The 15,039-nt window shown below is 69.0% G+C and overlaps 2 protein-coding genes across 2 annotated transcripts; both read left to right on the top strand.

Annotated features, from left to right (window-relative positions):
• The first annotated feature begins 501 nt into the window (after positions 1-501).
• On the top strand, positions 502-3,576 carry SHD (Src homology 2 domain containing transforming protein D). The gene is made up of 6 exons (XM_062510351.1): positions 502-693; positions 1,323-1,407; positions 1,476-1,688; positions 2,006-2,135; positions 2,788-2,907; positions 3,390-3,576. The coding sequence occupies exons 1-6, from the start codon at positions 502-504 to the stop codon at positions 3,574-3,576; spliced, it is 927 nt and encodes a 308-aa protein (XP_062366335.1).
• Positions 3,577-6,644: 3,068 nt separating this feature from the next.
• FSD1 (fibronectin type III and SPRY domain containing 1) lies at positions 6,645-10,690 on the top strand. Its single transcript, XM_062510324.1, has 13 exons — positions 6,645-6,656; positions 7,254-7,361; positions 7,441-7,572; positions 7,657-7,758; positions 8,265-8,287; positions 8,481-8,602; positions 8,860-9,069; positions 9,203-9,301; positions 9,409-9,568; positions 9,646-9,725; positions 9,997-10,248; positions 10,413-10,501; positions 10,586-10,690. The coding sequence occupies exons 1-13, from the start codon at positions 6,645-6,647 to the stop codon at positions 10,688-10,690; spliced, it is 1,494 nt and encodes a 497-aa protein (XP_062366308.1).
• Positions 10,691-15,039: the final 4,349 nt, after the last annotated feature.

The following is a 15,039-nucleotide window of genomic DNA, read 5'->3' as shown; positions in this document are numbered from 1 at the left end:
GAGAGGGCTGGAGGGGCTCCCAACCTCCTGCCCCCAGTGTCTGAGGGCGTCTGAACCCCCCAAAACCCCAGGATAGATGGGGAGCAGAGCCCCCGGTGTTCCCCAGGACAGGGGGGGGCTCCTTGTTCCCCCAAAACCCTGCATCCCTCCAGCCTCCAGAGACAGCCCCGAGGAGCCTGTGGCGGGGGGGGGCGGGGGGGGGGGGTGTGCCATCGCTGAGGTCTGGGGGTCCCGGTGCCCCCCACCACCGGGGGCGGGGGGTGATAAGCCCCTCCGTGTTGCTCTCGTTGTCGCTGCCGGTGTCCCCTCGGTGGTCTCGCCCCCCCCCGTGCCGGTGCCCCCGGCGAGGCGGGCACGGGATGGGGGGGGGGCGCTGATCAGGGGGCTCCGGTCCGCGCCTCGCGCGGCGGCGACACAAAGCGGCTCCGGCGGCGGCGGGGGGGGGGTCCCGGCGGGTCCCGGAGCCGCTGGGTCCCGGCGGTCCCGGTGCCGCTCCCCGCCATGGCCAAGTGGCTCCGGGAGTACCTGGGCCGGGGGGCTCGGCGCTCCCCCCCGCGTCCCCCCCAGCCCGACTACAGCGGTCCCGGTAGCCCCGGGGGTCCCCCCGCCGCCGCCGCCGCCGCTTCCCCCCGCCACCGCCTCGTGCGGGTGGGGGGCGCGGGGCCGGGGGGCGGCCACCGCCGCCTGCAGCAGGTACGGGCGGGGGGCACCGGGGGGGTACCGGGGGCACCGGGCAGGAGCCGCATCCAAGCGCCAGGAACGGGAAGGGCGGCGGAGGGAGCGGGAGGTGCAGTGGGGCAGCGGGTGGGGGGCTGGGGAAGGGGAGCGGGGAACACGGGGAAGGGGACGGGGAGGAGGGGGGGGGTCGGGGAGCTGTGAGTGGGGGCGGCGGAGAGAGCGGGGGTGCGGCGAACGGGGGGTCTGGGGACCGGAGGGGATGGGGGGAGATGGGGAACGGGGGTGGGGAACGGGGGTGGGGACCGGGAATAAAGAGCGGGAGAGCGGGGCCGGGGAACCGGGGAGAGCCAAGGGGTCGGGGGGGGGATGGGGGGGGGGGGTGGCACTGGGACACCCAGGGAGGATCTGGGGTCACTGGGAGAGGGAAGTCGGGGTGACTGGGGCCGGTGCAGTCCCTGGGAGAGGGGGAAGGGGAGAGGGGCTGGGGGACAAAGGGACCAGATGGGCGGGAGGGGGGGACGGGGCTGGGGACACCCGTGTCGGGGCTGTGGGAGCCCGAAGGGTCCCGTGAGGGCACCCAGGGACCCAGGAGGGCTGCAGGGGGGGCAGTGGGGATCCCGTCCCACCCGGAGCCCCCCCAGCAGGGGCCAGGTGAGAGCGAGTACTCGGAGCCCTTCGAGGGGGAGCAGGACCCGGCGCCCGAGGGCGACTGCGACGAGGAGGCCACAGGTGGGTGACACCCCCAGAACCCCTCCGAGGGTCCCGGGCACCTCCCACCGCCCCGTGCACTCCCCCAGGGTGCCCGCGGCAGGGCGAGGGCCGGCAGGTGCGGCCACGCAGGGGTCCCCAGCTCTATGACACCCCCTCTGAGGAGTGGGACACGGCCGGGGATGGCCCGGGGGGGACCCCGGCCCGCCAGAGCCGCCTCCCCCGTGATGACGAGCGCCCAGCTGATGAGTACGACCAGCCCTGGGAGTGGAAGAAGGATCACATCTCTCGAGCGTTTGCAGGTGACAGCGTCCCCGGGTGCCACCTCGGGGCCCCACAGCGCCCATGGGTGCCACTCCTGGCTCTCAGCATCCTCCAGTGCCCGTGGGGACCACCCCAGGGTCCCCCAACCCTGCATCCTGCAGCTTCCATGGGTATCAGTGCTGGACCTCAGCACCCCCAGCACCCTGGGGTCCCTGCCCATGTGGGATCCCAACACCCTGTGACCCCCACGGGTACCACCCCAGAGCACTCCTGGACACCAGGGCAGGGCAGAGCCACGTCTGGGCCATTCCTTTGTGGCCAGGCGGGGTGGGTGACACCCCCTTTGTCCCTGCAGTGCAGTTTGAGAGCCCCGAGCGCTCCCCCAGCCTGTCCCGGCAGCTGCCGCGCTCCCCCCGGCCCCCCAGGCCGGGCTGTCCCCCCAGCCCCAGGCACGTGGACACCTCGCTGCCCCTGGAGAAGCAGGCGTGAGTCTGGGGACATGCCGTGGGGTGGCATCAGCACCCCGGGCACACGGCGTGGCATGGGGGCAACTTCTGGGGGAGAAGATTCCTCACAGGCGGGTCCTTGTGGGGTCAGGGGTGTCCCATGGTGGGGTTGGGCCCTTTGACATGGGTGGGTCCCCAGGGGGTGTAGAGGGCCCAATGTCACAGGTGAATCCCCTTGGGGTTGGGTGCCCCATGGCATGGTTGGGTGCCCCACAGTGTGGTTGGGTGCCCCACGGTGTGGTTGGGTGCCCCATAGGATGTTTGGGTGCCCCACGGTGTGGTTGGGTGCCCCATAGGATGTTTGGGTGCCCCATGGTGTGGTTAGGTGCCCTATAGGATGTTTGGGTGCCCCATGGTGTGGTTAGGTGCCCCATAGGATGTTTGGGTGCCCCATGGTGTGGTTAGGTGCCCCATAGGATGTTTGGGTGCCCCATGGTGTGGTTACCCCTCTGACTCTGTTGGGTGCCAATGCCCTGACTGCCTCTGTGATGTGGAAGGTGCCCCGTGGCACAGGAGGTCCATGTGGGGTGTGGGTGGGTCCCCAAGCCACAGGGGATGCCCCGCATTGCTGAGGGGTCCGGGAGGGTCCCCGGTGGCACAGGGGGTGCCCGTGTGACCGCGCTGTGCCCAGGTGGTACCACGGCCCCATCGGGCGGGCGGGCGCCGAGACGCTGCTGGCGCTGTGCCGCGAGGGCAGCTTCCTGGTGCGGGACTGCGAGACCAGCCCTGAGGACTACTCACTGTCCCTCAGGTGAGCCTGGGGACACGGGCACAGCCCCTGCTCAGCCCTGCCAGGGCGGCCATCGGGGCTGTGAGTGCGGGCTTGGACCCGGTGCTGGCGTGTTCGGGTGTCCCAGCATCTGTGGGGAAATGCTGGCATGTCCCCATGGATGGGGACAGGCTGGAGGTGACCTGGGATCCCTCACCCGGGGTGGTGCCACCCCCTGCCCCTGCTCTGGATGGAGTCCCCACTCCTGTCCTCATCCCCACTCCTGCCCACACCTATGCCCAATTTCCATCCTAGTCCTCATCGCTGTTCCCATTCCCATCCCAGGAACCCCCACCCCTGTCCCCATCATTATCCTTGTCCACCTCCCTGTCCCAGCCTGCACCCCTCCTCATCCCTGTCCCTATCCTCATCCCTGTCCAGACCACCACTCTATTCCCCCCCAATCCCCATCCCATCAATCCCATCCCATCCCATCCCGTGCCTCATTCCCGTCCGTCCCGCAGGAGCAGTCACGGTTTCGTGCACGTGAAGCTGACGCGGACCCGGGAGCAGCACTTCACTCTGGGCCGGGCCGGGGCCGCGTTCCCGTCGGTACCGGCGGCCGTGGGGCACTACACGGCCCGGGCACTGCCCGTGCGCGGTGCCCGCCACCTTTCCCTGCTCTACCCCGTGGCCGTGCAGCCCCTGTGAGCCCGGAACCCCCCCTGCCCCATTAAACCCCCGTGTCACATCCGGGTGGTGACGCTGTGGTGGCTCCTCGGGGGATTTGATGGTGGGATCTGGGGATGGGATTTGAGGATGGGATATGTAGAGGAGTTTTTTGGCAGAGATGGGGATGTGGATGGGGAGGTTGGGGATAGGGATTTGGATAGGGATGGGGACAGGAATAGGGGCAGAAATGGGTGCCTCTGGCGTGCCTTGGTGCCACTGGGGAAGGTGATGGCACTGCCACTGCTGTCCCACCCTGGTGTCACCACCCTCCAGGATGCCCAAGATGGAGGGGGGGAGGGGAGTCGAGATGAGTCTCCCCAGCCATGGGCACAGCACGGGGTGGCACACCCCACAACACGGCGGTGAGGGGCTGGTGGCACTGCCCCCCCCGGGGGGGGGTCCTCACTTCCCACCCCCCAGCACAGCCCTCGTGTGCCGGGTGACACCGTGGAAGAGGCCAGGGGACAACAGAGTGGCTTCCCCAAAATGGGGGGGGTCCCAGGGGCTACTGTCACCCCTCTGGCACAGCGACACGAGCTGCCCACGCGGGGGGGTGGGGGGGTGCAGGATGGCACAGGGAGGTGGGGACACAAAGGACGCTGAGCCGGGTGACAGGATGCTGCCAAAAACCTTTTTGGGGGGGGTTTCCTGAGGAAGGCAGAGCTGGGGGAAGGTGTGAGACACACCGGACACCCTCAGGGCTGGGGGGGCGCGGGGGGGGCCCGTGCCTGCTGCTGCTCCTGCTGGTACAGGTTGTGCTTCAGCTTGGGGGGTGGTGGCTTTTTGGGGTCCCGTGCCGAGCTGGGCACCACGTTCACGTAAATGGCCGTGTCTGGGGGGACAGAGGCTTTTGGGGGGTCACTTCTGTCTGCCAGGACCCTCGGGGGACACATGGGGACTAGCAGGGAAGGTTTGGGATCAGGGGAACATGGGGCAGGTGGGCACGGGGGCGTTTGGGTGTGGAGGAGGGTGAGGGGTATTTGGGAGGGGCAGAGGGGGACGGGGGATTTGGGGACAGGCATTTGGGAAGGGGAACTCGAGGAGGGTATCTGGAGAGGGGATTTTTGGGGACAGGGTTACCTGGGCTCCTGTGACAGCAGCAGTAGCCGAGCAGGGCCATCCCCAGGAGAAGGGCAGTGCCCCCCACGAGCCCCCAGAGCAGCGCTGCAAGCAGAGCCAGCCACGGTCACCCCGGGGGTCACACGGGAGGGCACAGCAGGGACGGTGGGGACACAATTACCTGCCTGATGTCCTCCGAGAGCTGCTACTGTGAGGGGAGAGCAGTCAGAGATGTCCCCGTCTCTATCCCCGTCCCTGTCCCTCCTCGCTGTGTCCACCCAAATCCCCCCAGGAATCTCCTCCAAGGGACCCCATCCGCCCTCTTGGTGACCCTCAGTGACCTCCCCAGGCCCCTCGGTGATGCCACCTCTACTGTCCCCCTGCCCCCTCTGCAAGGAGCCGACCTGGGCAGTACTGGGCAGTACCTGGGACGTACTGGGGCAGCACTGGGGACGTACCAGGCGGTACTGGGGCAGTACTGGGCAGCACCAGGGTCGTACCGGGGATGACGAGGAGCTCGGTGCCGTTGCCGGTGGCGGTGCCGTGCCGGGGGATCTCGAGGATCACTTGGCAGATGTAGCGGCCGCTGTCGTTCCCCTGCACCTGCGGGAGGCTGAGGGTGGCCCGGGGGGGGTGCCAGGCCAGCTGGATCCCCTGGGCACGGCGGGGACACGGGGACAGGGGCGGGGGGCTGACAAAGTCCAGGCGGGTGGCACAGAGCACCCCGAGCCCCCCGTCCCTCACCCACTCCATGCGCAGCTGAACCTCGCTCTTGGTCACCTCCACCCGGCACCCCAGGGTCGCCGTGTCACCCACGGTCACCTGCAGCTCGTCCGGGTCCTGGATCACCCGCAGGGCGCCCGCTGTGGGGACAACCCCGGGGTCACGGTGGGATGGCACCCCCGAGCCTCGTGGTCCCCCAGGACACCCGTGGGGTGGGGGATGGGGACAGGGCAGGCTCGCTGCCTCGCTGACATCCTCTGTCACTGCTGCCTCTGACCACACACCCCATCCTGTCACCCACCACTGCCACCTTCCTGTCCCCACTCACCCCCATCCTGTCCCCTCCCCATGTCCCCCCATCCATGCCCCCCTGCTCCACCCTGTTCCCCTGCCACAGCCACATCACTCACCTCTGTCCCCAGCCTCACAGCGCAGCCACAGGACGCCAGGCACTGTCCCCACTGTCCCCCCAACCAGCCTTGTCCCCCACTTACCTCCAAGGAGGGGGATGAGGACCTCGAGCCCCCACATCCCCACTCCGGGGCCAGCCCAGCCACCCCCTCCGAGGGGCTTCGTCCCCAAGGGGTCCCAGCGCCCACGCTGTCCCTGTCCCCACAGCACCGCTGTCCCCAAAGCCTCCTGGTCCCCTGTCACCCGGGCCAGCCGACAGTGGCACTGAGGTTTCCGGACCCTGTGCTACAGGAGGGGTGACAAGGACAGGGAGGGGGCAGAGATGGGGGCGTGGTGGGGGGGTTGGGGGTGGGGATTTGGGCAGGGATGGGGCAGATGTCGCAATAGGGACAAGGATGTCAGACCAGGATGGGGACAGGGATGGGAACAGGGATGGGGCAGATGTCAGGGTGGGGACAGGGATGTAGGACATGGATTTGGGACACCATCCAGAGCGAGGACAGGTGACAGCATCTCCTCAGGCTCCACCTTGATCCCTCTCAAACCCCCAAGAGGGCTGGGGGGCCCAGTATAGCCCAGCAGGGAGGGTGGGGTGTTCTGGCCTGGGACCCTCCCCAGGCAGTGTGACATTGTGGCAATGTGGCAGTGTGACAGTGTGACGGTGTGACAATGTCTGTCCCCAGCCCTGGCTCTGGGGGGGGAGGGGGTCTCACCCCCTCCCTCCCGGACTACAACTCCCGGCATGCCGCGGGGCGGGGCGGGGCCGGGCCGAGGGGCGGGGCCGGGGCGGGGCGGGGGCGCCGCTCCCCCTTTGTTGGTGGCGGCGGGGCCGAGCGCGGCGGGGCCGGCCCGGAATGGGCGACCAGGTACGGCCCGCACCCCCCGGGAACCGGCAGGGCAGGGCAGGGCAGGGCAGGGCAGGGCAGGGCAGGGCAGGGCAGGGCAGGGCGGGATGCGGGAGGAACCGGGCGGAACCGGACGGGTGCAGGATGGAGTCGTACGGGCGGGGGGGGGATGGAGGATGGAGTGAGGAGGGAGGGAGAAAGAGGGGATAGACGGGTGGAGGGAGGGAGGAGGAGGGAGGGATGAAGAAGGAGAGATGAAGGAAGAAGGGGCGGAGGGATGGAGGAAGGAGTGATGGAGGAAGTGGGGATGGATGGGAGAGGGAGAGAAGCAGGAGGGATGGAGGGATGGGAAGGAGGGAGGGAGGAAAGAGGGGAGGGATGAAGAGCAGAGGGATGGAGAAGGAGCTCAGGTGTGGAGGATGGAGGGCTGAGGGGTTCAGCACGGCACCGGAGGGAAGGAGGGGTGCGGGAGGGCTGGAGCAGGGGGCTCAGGGCTGGCACACTCACTCACACTCACATTGCCAAGTCATCAGCCCCGCCATGCCGGGCAGCACGGCCCGGCACAGCCCGGCACGGCCTGGCACGGCTCGGGGTCTCAGGCACTGATGGATGGTGTAGGGCGCTGGGCAGGAGTCTCTGCGCAAGATCATCACCACCCTCGCCGTGAAGAATGAGGAGATCCAGAACTTCATCTACTCCCTCAAGCAGATGATCCAGAATGTGGAGGTACCCTCGGGACCCCCCCACCTCACCCTGCCCGGGCCGTGCCAGGCCGGGCCCTGCTCAGGCCCCGTTTTGTGCCCAGGCCAACTCAGAGCAGGCGCAGCAGGACCTGGAGGCTGAGTTCCAGTCTCTGTATGTGCTGCTGGACGAGCTCAAGGAGGACATGGTGATGAAGATCAAGCAGGAGCGCGCCAGCCGCACCTATGAGCTGCAGGTGAGCCCCGGCCCGGAGCCCCCAGAGCCCCCGGGAGGCCCTGGGGCCTTTACCCAGCGCTGCCCCTCTGCCCTCCCTCTCCAGGCCCAGCTCGTGGCCTGTTCCAAGGCCTTGGAGAGCTCGGAGGAGCTTTTGGAGGCGGCCAACCAGACCCTGGGCACGGCCCACCACCACGACTTCTCCCAGGTGGGTCCCTGTGGTGCCAGGGGTGGCCCTGCCTGGCTGTTCCCAGGCTGGGGGTGTCCTGACCCCCCTTTGTCACCCTCTGGATGCTACCCCAGGCTGGGCACCCCTTTTCTGTCTGTGCTGGGGCCATGCTGGGCTGGCTGTGCCTGCTGTGGGGCTGGCTGGGAGTGCAGACACCTGGTGTGCCCCCAGTGCCCCCTTCCTCCTGAGACAAAGGGGCACCATGGCGGGGACATGGGGGGCACTAGGGGGCACATGGGATGCTGTGCTATGGGGCTGCAGGCATGCTGTGCCATGTGTAACACTGTGGGATACAGGGATGCTGTGGGATACAGGGATGCTGTGGGATGCAGGGATGCTGTGGGGTGCTGTGGGATGCAGGGATGCTGTGGGATGCTGTCCTGCTGGGTGCCACAGCTGGTACAGGTCCCGCATGTGCCCCCCTGTGCCCAGCTCTGCTGCCTCACTGCTGCTTTTCTCCTCCTCTTTCCCTCTGCGCTCACAAGGCGGCCAAACAGATCAAGGATAGGTACGGCCCCCCTGAGCCCCCCACCCACTAACCCCCATCCTCCTCCTCCTCTACTCCACCTCCTCCTCCCAGCCAGGACCCCACAGGGGGTGGCCCTGTGGGTGCTGGGGTGGCTGTGCCCACCCTCCCCAGGGCCATGCAAGGTGGGGTGGGTGCCCTGCCCTGCTGAGAACTGTCCCCTGTCCTGGCACAGTGTGACAATGGCTCCGGCCTTCCGCCTGTCGCTCAAGGCCAAGGTCAGCGATAACATGAGCCACCTGATGGTGGATTTCGCCCAGGAACGGCGCCTGCTGCAGGCCCTCACCTTCCTGCCAGGTACTGCCAGGGCAGGGGGGCACAGGGGGACAGGACAGGGCAGGGCCAGGTCCCTGGGGTGCCTTCCCAGAGGGGCAGGAAGGTGCTGGGGACGGATGGAGGGATGAGGGGTTTGGATGCTGTGCCCAGGGTGGCGATGGGGGCCATGCTGGGGGTCTCTGGGTGCCACGGATGGGGTCTCCAGGGGTCCTGGGAGTGCTGGGGAACCCCTGTGTGGCAGGGAGGGGGGACACTGGCACGGCTGCTCCTGCGGGCAGTGCCCAGCGCTCCCGAGATCGACCTGGCGGAGTCGCTGGTGGCCGATAACTGTGTGACCCTGGCCTGGAGGATGCCCGACGAGGACAGCAAGATCGACCACTACGTGCTGGAGTATCGCAGGACCAACTTCGAGGGGCCACCCCGTGCCAAGGAGGACCAGCCCTGGATGGTCATCGAGGGCATCAAGGGCACTGAGTACACCCTCACTGGTGAGGGCACAGGGGTGGAGCCGGTGCCAGGCGGGCCTGGGGCTGTCCCAGGCTCTGTAGGGGACATGAACGCTGGGGACAGCCCCTGTCAGCAAAGCCTCGGCCCCACCCTGTGACCCCGCTGTGCCCACAGGGCTGAAGTTTGACATGAAGTACATGAACTTTCGGGTCCGGGCATGTAACAAGGCGGTGGCGGGCGAGTTCTCAGAGCCGGTCACTTTGGAGACCAGAGGTGGGTCTTGGGGGGGTGGCAGGTGCCCGTGTCCCCCTGTGCCACCCCTGTGGGGTGGTGGCCAGGCAGGGTGGGGCCGAGGCTTTGCTGACAGGGGCTGTCCCCAGCGTTCATGTTCCGGCTGGACGCCAGCACGTGCCACCAGAACCTGCGGGTGGAGGAGCTGAGCGTGGAGTGGGACGCCACGGGCGGGAAGGTGCAGGACGTCAAGGCCCGCGAGAAGGATGGCAAGGGCAGGACGGCCTCCCCTGCCAACTCCCCTGCCAGGTAACGCCACCCCCGAGCCTCCTGGCACGGTCCCTGGGCCTGGCAGTGCCAGCCCTGCCACTGTCCCTGTGTGCCAGGGTGGTGCAGTCACCCAAGAGGATGTCCCTGGGCCGAGGGGGCCGCGACCGATTCACAGCTGAGTCCTACACGGTGCTGGGTGAGAGGGGGCACCCAGGGGTGGCGGTGAGGAGGGGATACCCAGGGGTGTGGGATGTGGAGGGGGCACCCAGGAGTGAGAGGGGACACCTGGGGGCGAGAGGGGGCACCCAGGTGTGAGGAGGGGATACCCAGGGGTGTGGGTGAGGAGGGGGCACGGAGGGGACAGGGCGCGGGGAGTGATGCCAGGGGGCAGGGGACACTCCTGGCAGAGTGGGGACGGGGCAGGGCACGCCGTGGGTGCCCCGGGCAGAGCTGTGGTCGTGCCCCAGGGGACACCCTGATCGACGGGGACGAGCATTACTGGGAGGTGCGGTACGACCGCGACAGCAAAGCCTTCGGCGTGGGCGTGGCATATCGAAGCCTGGGCAAGTTCGACCAGCTGGGCAAGACCTCGGCGTCCTGGTGCCTGCACCTCAACAACTGGCTGCAGGTCAGCTTCAGTGCCAAGCACAACAACAAGGCCAAGGCGCTCGACGTTCCCGTGCCCGACTGCATCGGCGTCCACTGCAACTTCCACGAAGGTGGGGCTGGGCTGGGGCTGGCACCTCCATGGGCATTGTCACCCCCACGGACACCAGCATGTCTGTACTCCAGCATGGACACCAACATCCACCGTTGTCACCATCCCGGGCACTGTGCTGGGGCTGTGCCCGCCCCGTGCCCAGCTGTGCTCCCCTTCCCACAGGTTTCCTGTCCTTCTACAACGCCCGGACCAAGCAGCTCCTCCACACCTTCAAGGCCAAGTTCTCACAGCCGGTGCTGCCGGCCTTCATGGTAAGGGGGGCAGGGCTGGGGGCTCCTGGGGAAGGGCTGCCAGCTCTGGGTTCACCCCCCTGACCCCCCCACCCGTGTCCCCAGGTGTGGTGTGGCAGTTTCCAGGTGACGTCGGGGCTGCAGGTGCCCAGCGCCGTGCGGTGCCTGCAGAAACGGAACAGCACGGCCAGCAGCTCCAGCCTGCCCTGAGCCCTCCTGGGCACAGCACTGAATGTACCCCTGCCCCTGGCACCCCCAGCGCTGCCCTGCAGGGCTCTGCCACCCCCGGGGCCACCCACGGCCCCTCCACTCTGTGCCCCCCGTGTTGCCGGGGCCCGTTGTCCCCCCCAGCACCGAGAGCTGCTTCTGGCCTGGAGAATAAATTGGGATGTAGGTGTGACGTGGACATGGATGGGGCACGGGGGGAGTTTGGGGTCCCAGTGACACCCTCAGGGCACCAGGAGCAGGAAGGGGCTGGGTGGGCACAGGGTTCTTTATTCACAGTACCCCCCCCAATGTGTGTCCCCCCAGGGGGACACTGGGGACAGCTTTCCCCGAGGGTGAGGGGGGACCCCGCTGCCCCTGCTGGCTGCTGACACAAAACGGGGGGCAGCAGGGCTCCCCCAGAGTGTCCCCATCAGTCCTTGAGCTGAACGTGGCGCAGCCTCAGCCTCTGGTCCTGGAGCAGGTCCCTGAGCAGCTCGTGGGTCCTCCCTGTGCCACGAGTGGGGGTGGGGGGGGGGGGGGGGGGTGTGAGGCCCTGGCAGAGAATTGCCCCCTCCCCCTTCCCCCCAGAAACCCCCCTGCTCCTCCCCATTGCCCCCCGAGCCTGTGACAGGACCCAGTGTCCCCATGCTGTGCCCCTCCCCATGATGTCCCCCTCTCTGTGCTTGGGGGGACAGCGGGATGGGGGGCTGGGGAGGGGCCGGGCTCAGTGTGGGGGTGTCCCCTCCCCTCTCCTCCTGTCCCCTCCCCTCCCTGCCCCATTCCTGCCCTGTTCCCGCAGTCTCGGGCGGCCTCACCAGGGTCGTTCATGTAGATCTGCTCCTCAGGAACGAGCCCCAAATTGAGGGGCTTGCCCCTCCTCGGGGCCGGCCTGGGCACGGCTGCGGCCCCGAGGGGGGTCCCTTCCATCGGGGGTGGGGGGCTCTCATTCGGCACGAACTCTGGAGCAAGCAGGGTGGGGGGGTCACGGGCACCCCCAGACCCCTCTCATCCCCCCACCCTGAGACACCCCAGCAGCTTTACCCCTCAAATCTCCAGCCCCTCCCGAGTACCCCCGGACACCCCTCCCCGCCCCCCCCCCAGCCTCCCACAACTGCCCCCGACCCCCCAGTTCTGTCCCTGAGCCCCCCAGCCCCAGTGCCCACCCAGCCGGGTGCTGTACTCGGGGTACAGGGGCTGCAGGCTGCCCTTGCTCCTCCTCACGAAGAACTGCACCACCTCTGCCAGCGATGAGCAGCGATGCTGGGGGGGACACACAGCGTCACTTGGGGACCCCCCCGTGCCCCCCCATTCCCTGCCCAGTGCTCCAGGCCCTGAATGGGGGGTCCTACACCCTTGACTGCAGCCCTTTGGGGTGTCCCAGTCTCTTGGGGGTCCCAGTTCTCAGGGGTCCCAAACCCAAGGAGTTCCCTGTCCCTTATTTTGGGGGTCCCAGTTCCTTGATCCCCAGCCCTTTGGGGACCCCTAGCCCCTTAGTCCCAGCCTTGGGTGTTTCCTGGGGGTGCCCAGCCTTGGGGTGTCACAGCCCACAAGGTGCCAGTCCCTGGGGTGACCCCAAGGGTCCCACCCCAGGGGCTCAGGGGGGTGCCAGGAGTTGGGGTCCCGGTCCCCCATGTCACTCACCGGGGTCTCCGTGTCAATGACGTAGCCCTGGGCCTCTCTCTTCACCTTGTAGTGCCGCAGCAGTGCTGTCCTGTGGGGGGGCTGCCTCAGGGGCTGGGGACCCCCCTCCCCGGGGACACCCCTTGTGGGGCACTCACACCCCGTGGGACACCCCTGGCAAGGGGACCTTCCCCCGGGGACGACCCCCCCCCCCCCCACATAGGGTCACCCCTCCCCCTGGGAACACCCCCATGGGGACTCTCAACCTGAGCCATCGCTCGCCCAGGGCCCCTCCCCATTGGGGACACCCCGGTGTCCCCTGGCACGTACCCCTGGAGCTCCTGGCGAGTGGTGACCGAGACCCCCTGGCCGTGTCCCCCCGGCCGCAGCAGGAGGTTCCCCCTGCCCGCACTCTGCTCCAGCAGCCGCTCGGCCTCGGGACGTGTCACCTCGAAAAAGCAGCTGGGGACCCTGGGGACCCCCCCACTGTCACCCGCAGCCCTGCCCTGTCACCGCTGGCCACACTGGGCCACCTCCAGTTGGGACGTGTTGGTCCCCAGTGAGGATGGGGAGCCACCCCAGCCCCCGACTCACGGCTCAGAGGAGCTGGGGGACACGGGTGTCACCGGGGACACGGAGCTGGCAGGGGACACGGGTGTCCCCGGGGACATGGGGGTGCCCCTGTGCTCCTGCTCCTCCCGCAGAGCCTCCAGGAGCTGCAAGTTGTGTCCCGGTAGCAGCACCAGGTCCCGGGGGATCCTCATCTGTGGGGGGACATGGGGTGGTGGCACACAGGGGTCCCTGTCACCCCAGGACCCCAGGGCAGCGCCCCGTACCCACCTTGGTCATGGTCAGGATGAATCCCCGCCACATCTCCTGGGTCTCCCAGCTCTCCGCCTGCCAGGGGGCACAGGGACATGAGGCTTGCCTGTCCCTTGTGCCCCCTCACACGTCTCAGACCCCTAAGCCTGGCCCCAAATCCCATCGCTCCCCATCCCTCTGCATCCCCTGCACCCCCAAATCCTTCCCCCTCTGCCCCCCAGTCCCCAAATCCTGTCCCCCCTCTATCCCTACATCCTTCCCTTATGCTCCCCAGTGCCTCCCTGCAGTCCCTGTCCCAAAACCCACCCCCCTTGTCCCCACAATTCTGAAATCCTGTCCCTTCTGTACCCCCAGATTCCCCCCTCCAGGTACCCCCATTCTCCCCGGGTACCCCCAGCCCGCCGTGGCTGCCCCTCACCTTCATTGTCACCTGTTGTCCCTTCAGCCTGAGGACGAGAGCCCCTCCCTCGGCCTGCACGGTCACCAGCTCGCCCAGGTCCAGCACCTCCAGGGGCTGGGGGCACCCAAGGGTGGGACCCCCCGGCCCAGGGACACGAGTGCGTCAGGCCGGGCCACCTCCACCCTCAGCCGGGGTCCCACCCCCACGTGGCAGCCCGGGAACCCCCCAATGTCCCCTGAAGGTCCCATCGCAGGGGGGTTTATGGGGAGGGTCCCCAATCCTGGGAGGTTTCACCAAGGATGTGCAGCTCGGGGAGTGGGCACAGGGGTCCCACCCTGAGGGGTCCCAGCCCGGGGGTGTCTCCAGCTTCGGGGGGGTCCCACGGGACAGCCCTCGTACCTCATGCTCCTGGGGCAACTTGTAGAAGGCGAGTTTGAGCCCCCGCAGCCCGGCCCAGACCCTCTGGTAGCCCTGCGGGGAGGGACGGGCTCAGCTCCGCACCGGCACCGGGAACAGGGAACCGGGAACAGGGAACCGGGAACCGGGAACAGGCACCGGGCTCCGCGGGGAACACACCCGGTGGCCCCGGGCGACAGAGGGAACACGGAGAGTCGGTCCCAGGGGCGACAGTGCCTGGGAGTGCCAGGAGCGATCCCGAGAACAGGTCCTGGGCCCCCGAGGGTCGCTCCTGGCACCCGGTCCCGGGGAGTCCCCGGTGCTGGGGCGTGCCGGTGATCGGTCCCGGGGATGCCGGTGTCGGTCCCGGCGGTGTCGCCCACCTGATCCCGCGGCCCCCGCTTGTACACGAAGCTCTCATAGTAATGCCGGGCCCGGGTCCAGGTCCCCCGGGACAGCGGCACCGACCGCTCCATCTCCGGCACCGCGCAGGAGCCGCCGCAGTTCCCGGCACCGGCCCCGCCCGGGCCGGGGCGAAGGGCGGCGGGCGGGTGTCCCGGCCGGGCCGGGGTATCCCCTGTGCGGGGCTGAGGCCCCGTCCCTCCTTTGGGACAGCAGCAGGTGCGGGGCTGGGCCCCGAGCAGGATCCCGTTCCCGCTGCCGTTCCCGGTGTCCCGCGTGCCCCACCCCGGGGCGAGGGGCGGCGGGCGGGGGGGGGGGGAGGGCGCTCCCGGCCAAACGGGGTCCGTGCCCCGGCGTGGGGCTGACTCCCGGTGTCGTTCCCCTCCCCCGTCCCGGTGCTGCAGGTGCGGGGGTGAACCCCTCAGGTCCCCGCCCGTCCCCCCGCCCGGTTCCGCTGCCGGTATCGTGAGCCCCCCCCTCCTTCCCGGGGCGGGGGCGAGGGGCGGGCGGGGAACCCCACCAGCGGTGGGGGGGGGGGGGGGGGTCGATGTCTCGGTGCGGGGCTGAGCCCCTGTGTCCCCTCCCCCGCCCGGTGCTGCAGGTGCGGGGCTGTCCCCCCCCCACCTCCCGGTGCCGGTGTCCCCTCACCCCCCCGGGCGGGGCGGGGCGCCCGGGGCCGCCCCATCACGTGTCGCCGGCGCCGCGCGCACCG

The sequence above is a fragment of the Cinclus cinclus genome, chromosome 28, assembly GCF_963662255.1.
Source record: "Cinclus cinclus chromosome 28, bCinCin1.1, whole genome shotgun sequence".
NCBI classification, from domain to species: Eukaryota; Metazoa; Chordata; class Aves; order Passeriformes; family Cinclidae; genus Cinclus; species Cinclus cinclus.
The sequence above is the reverse complement of the archived record's forward strand: the minus strand, read 5'-3'. Positions and strand labels throughout refer to the sequence as shown.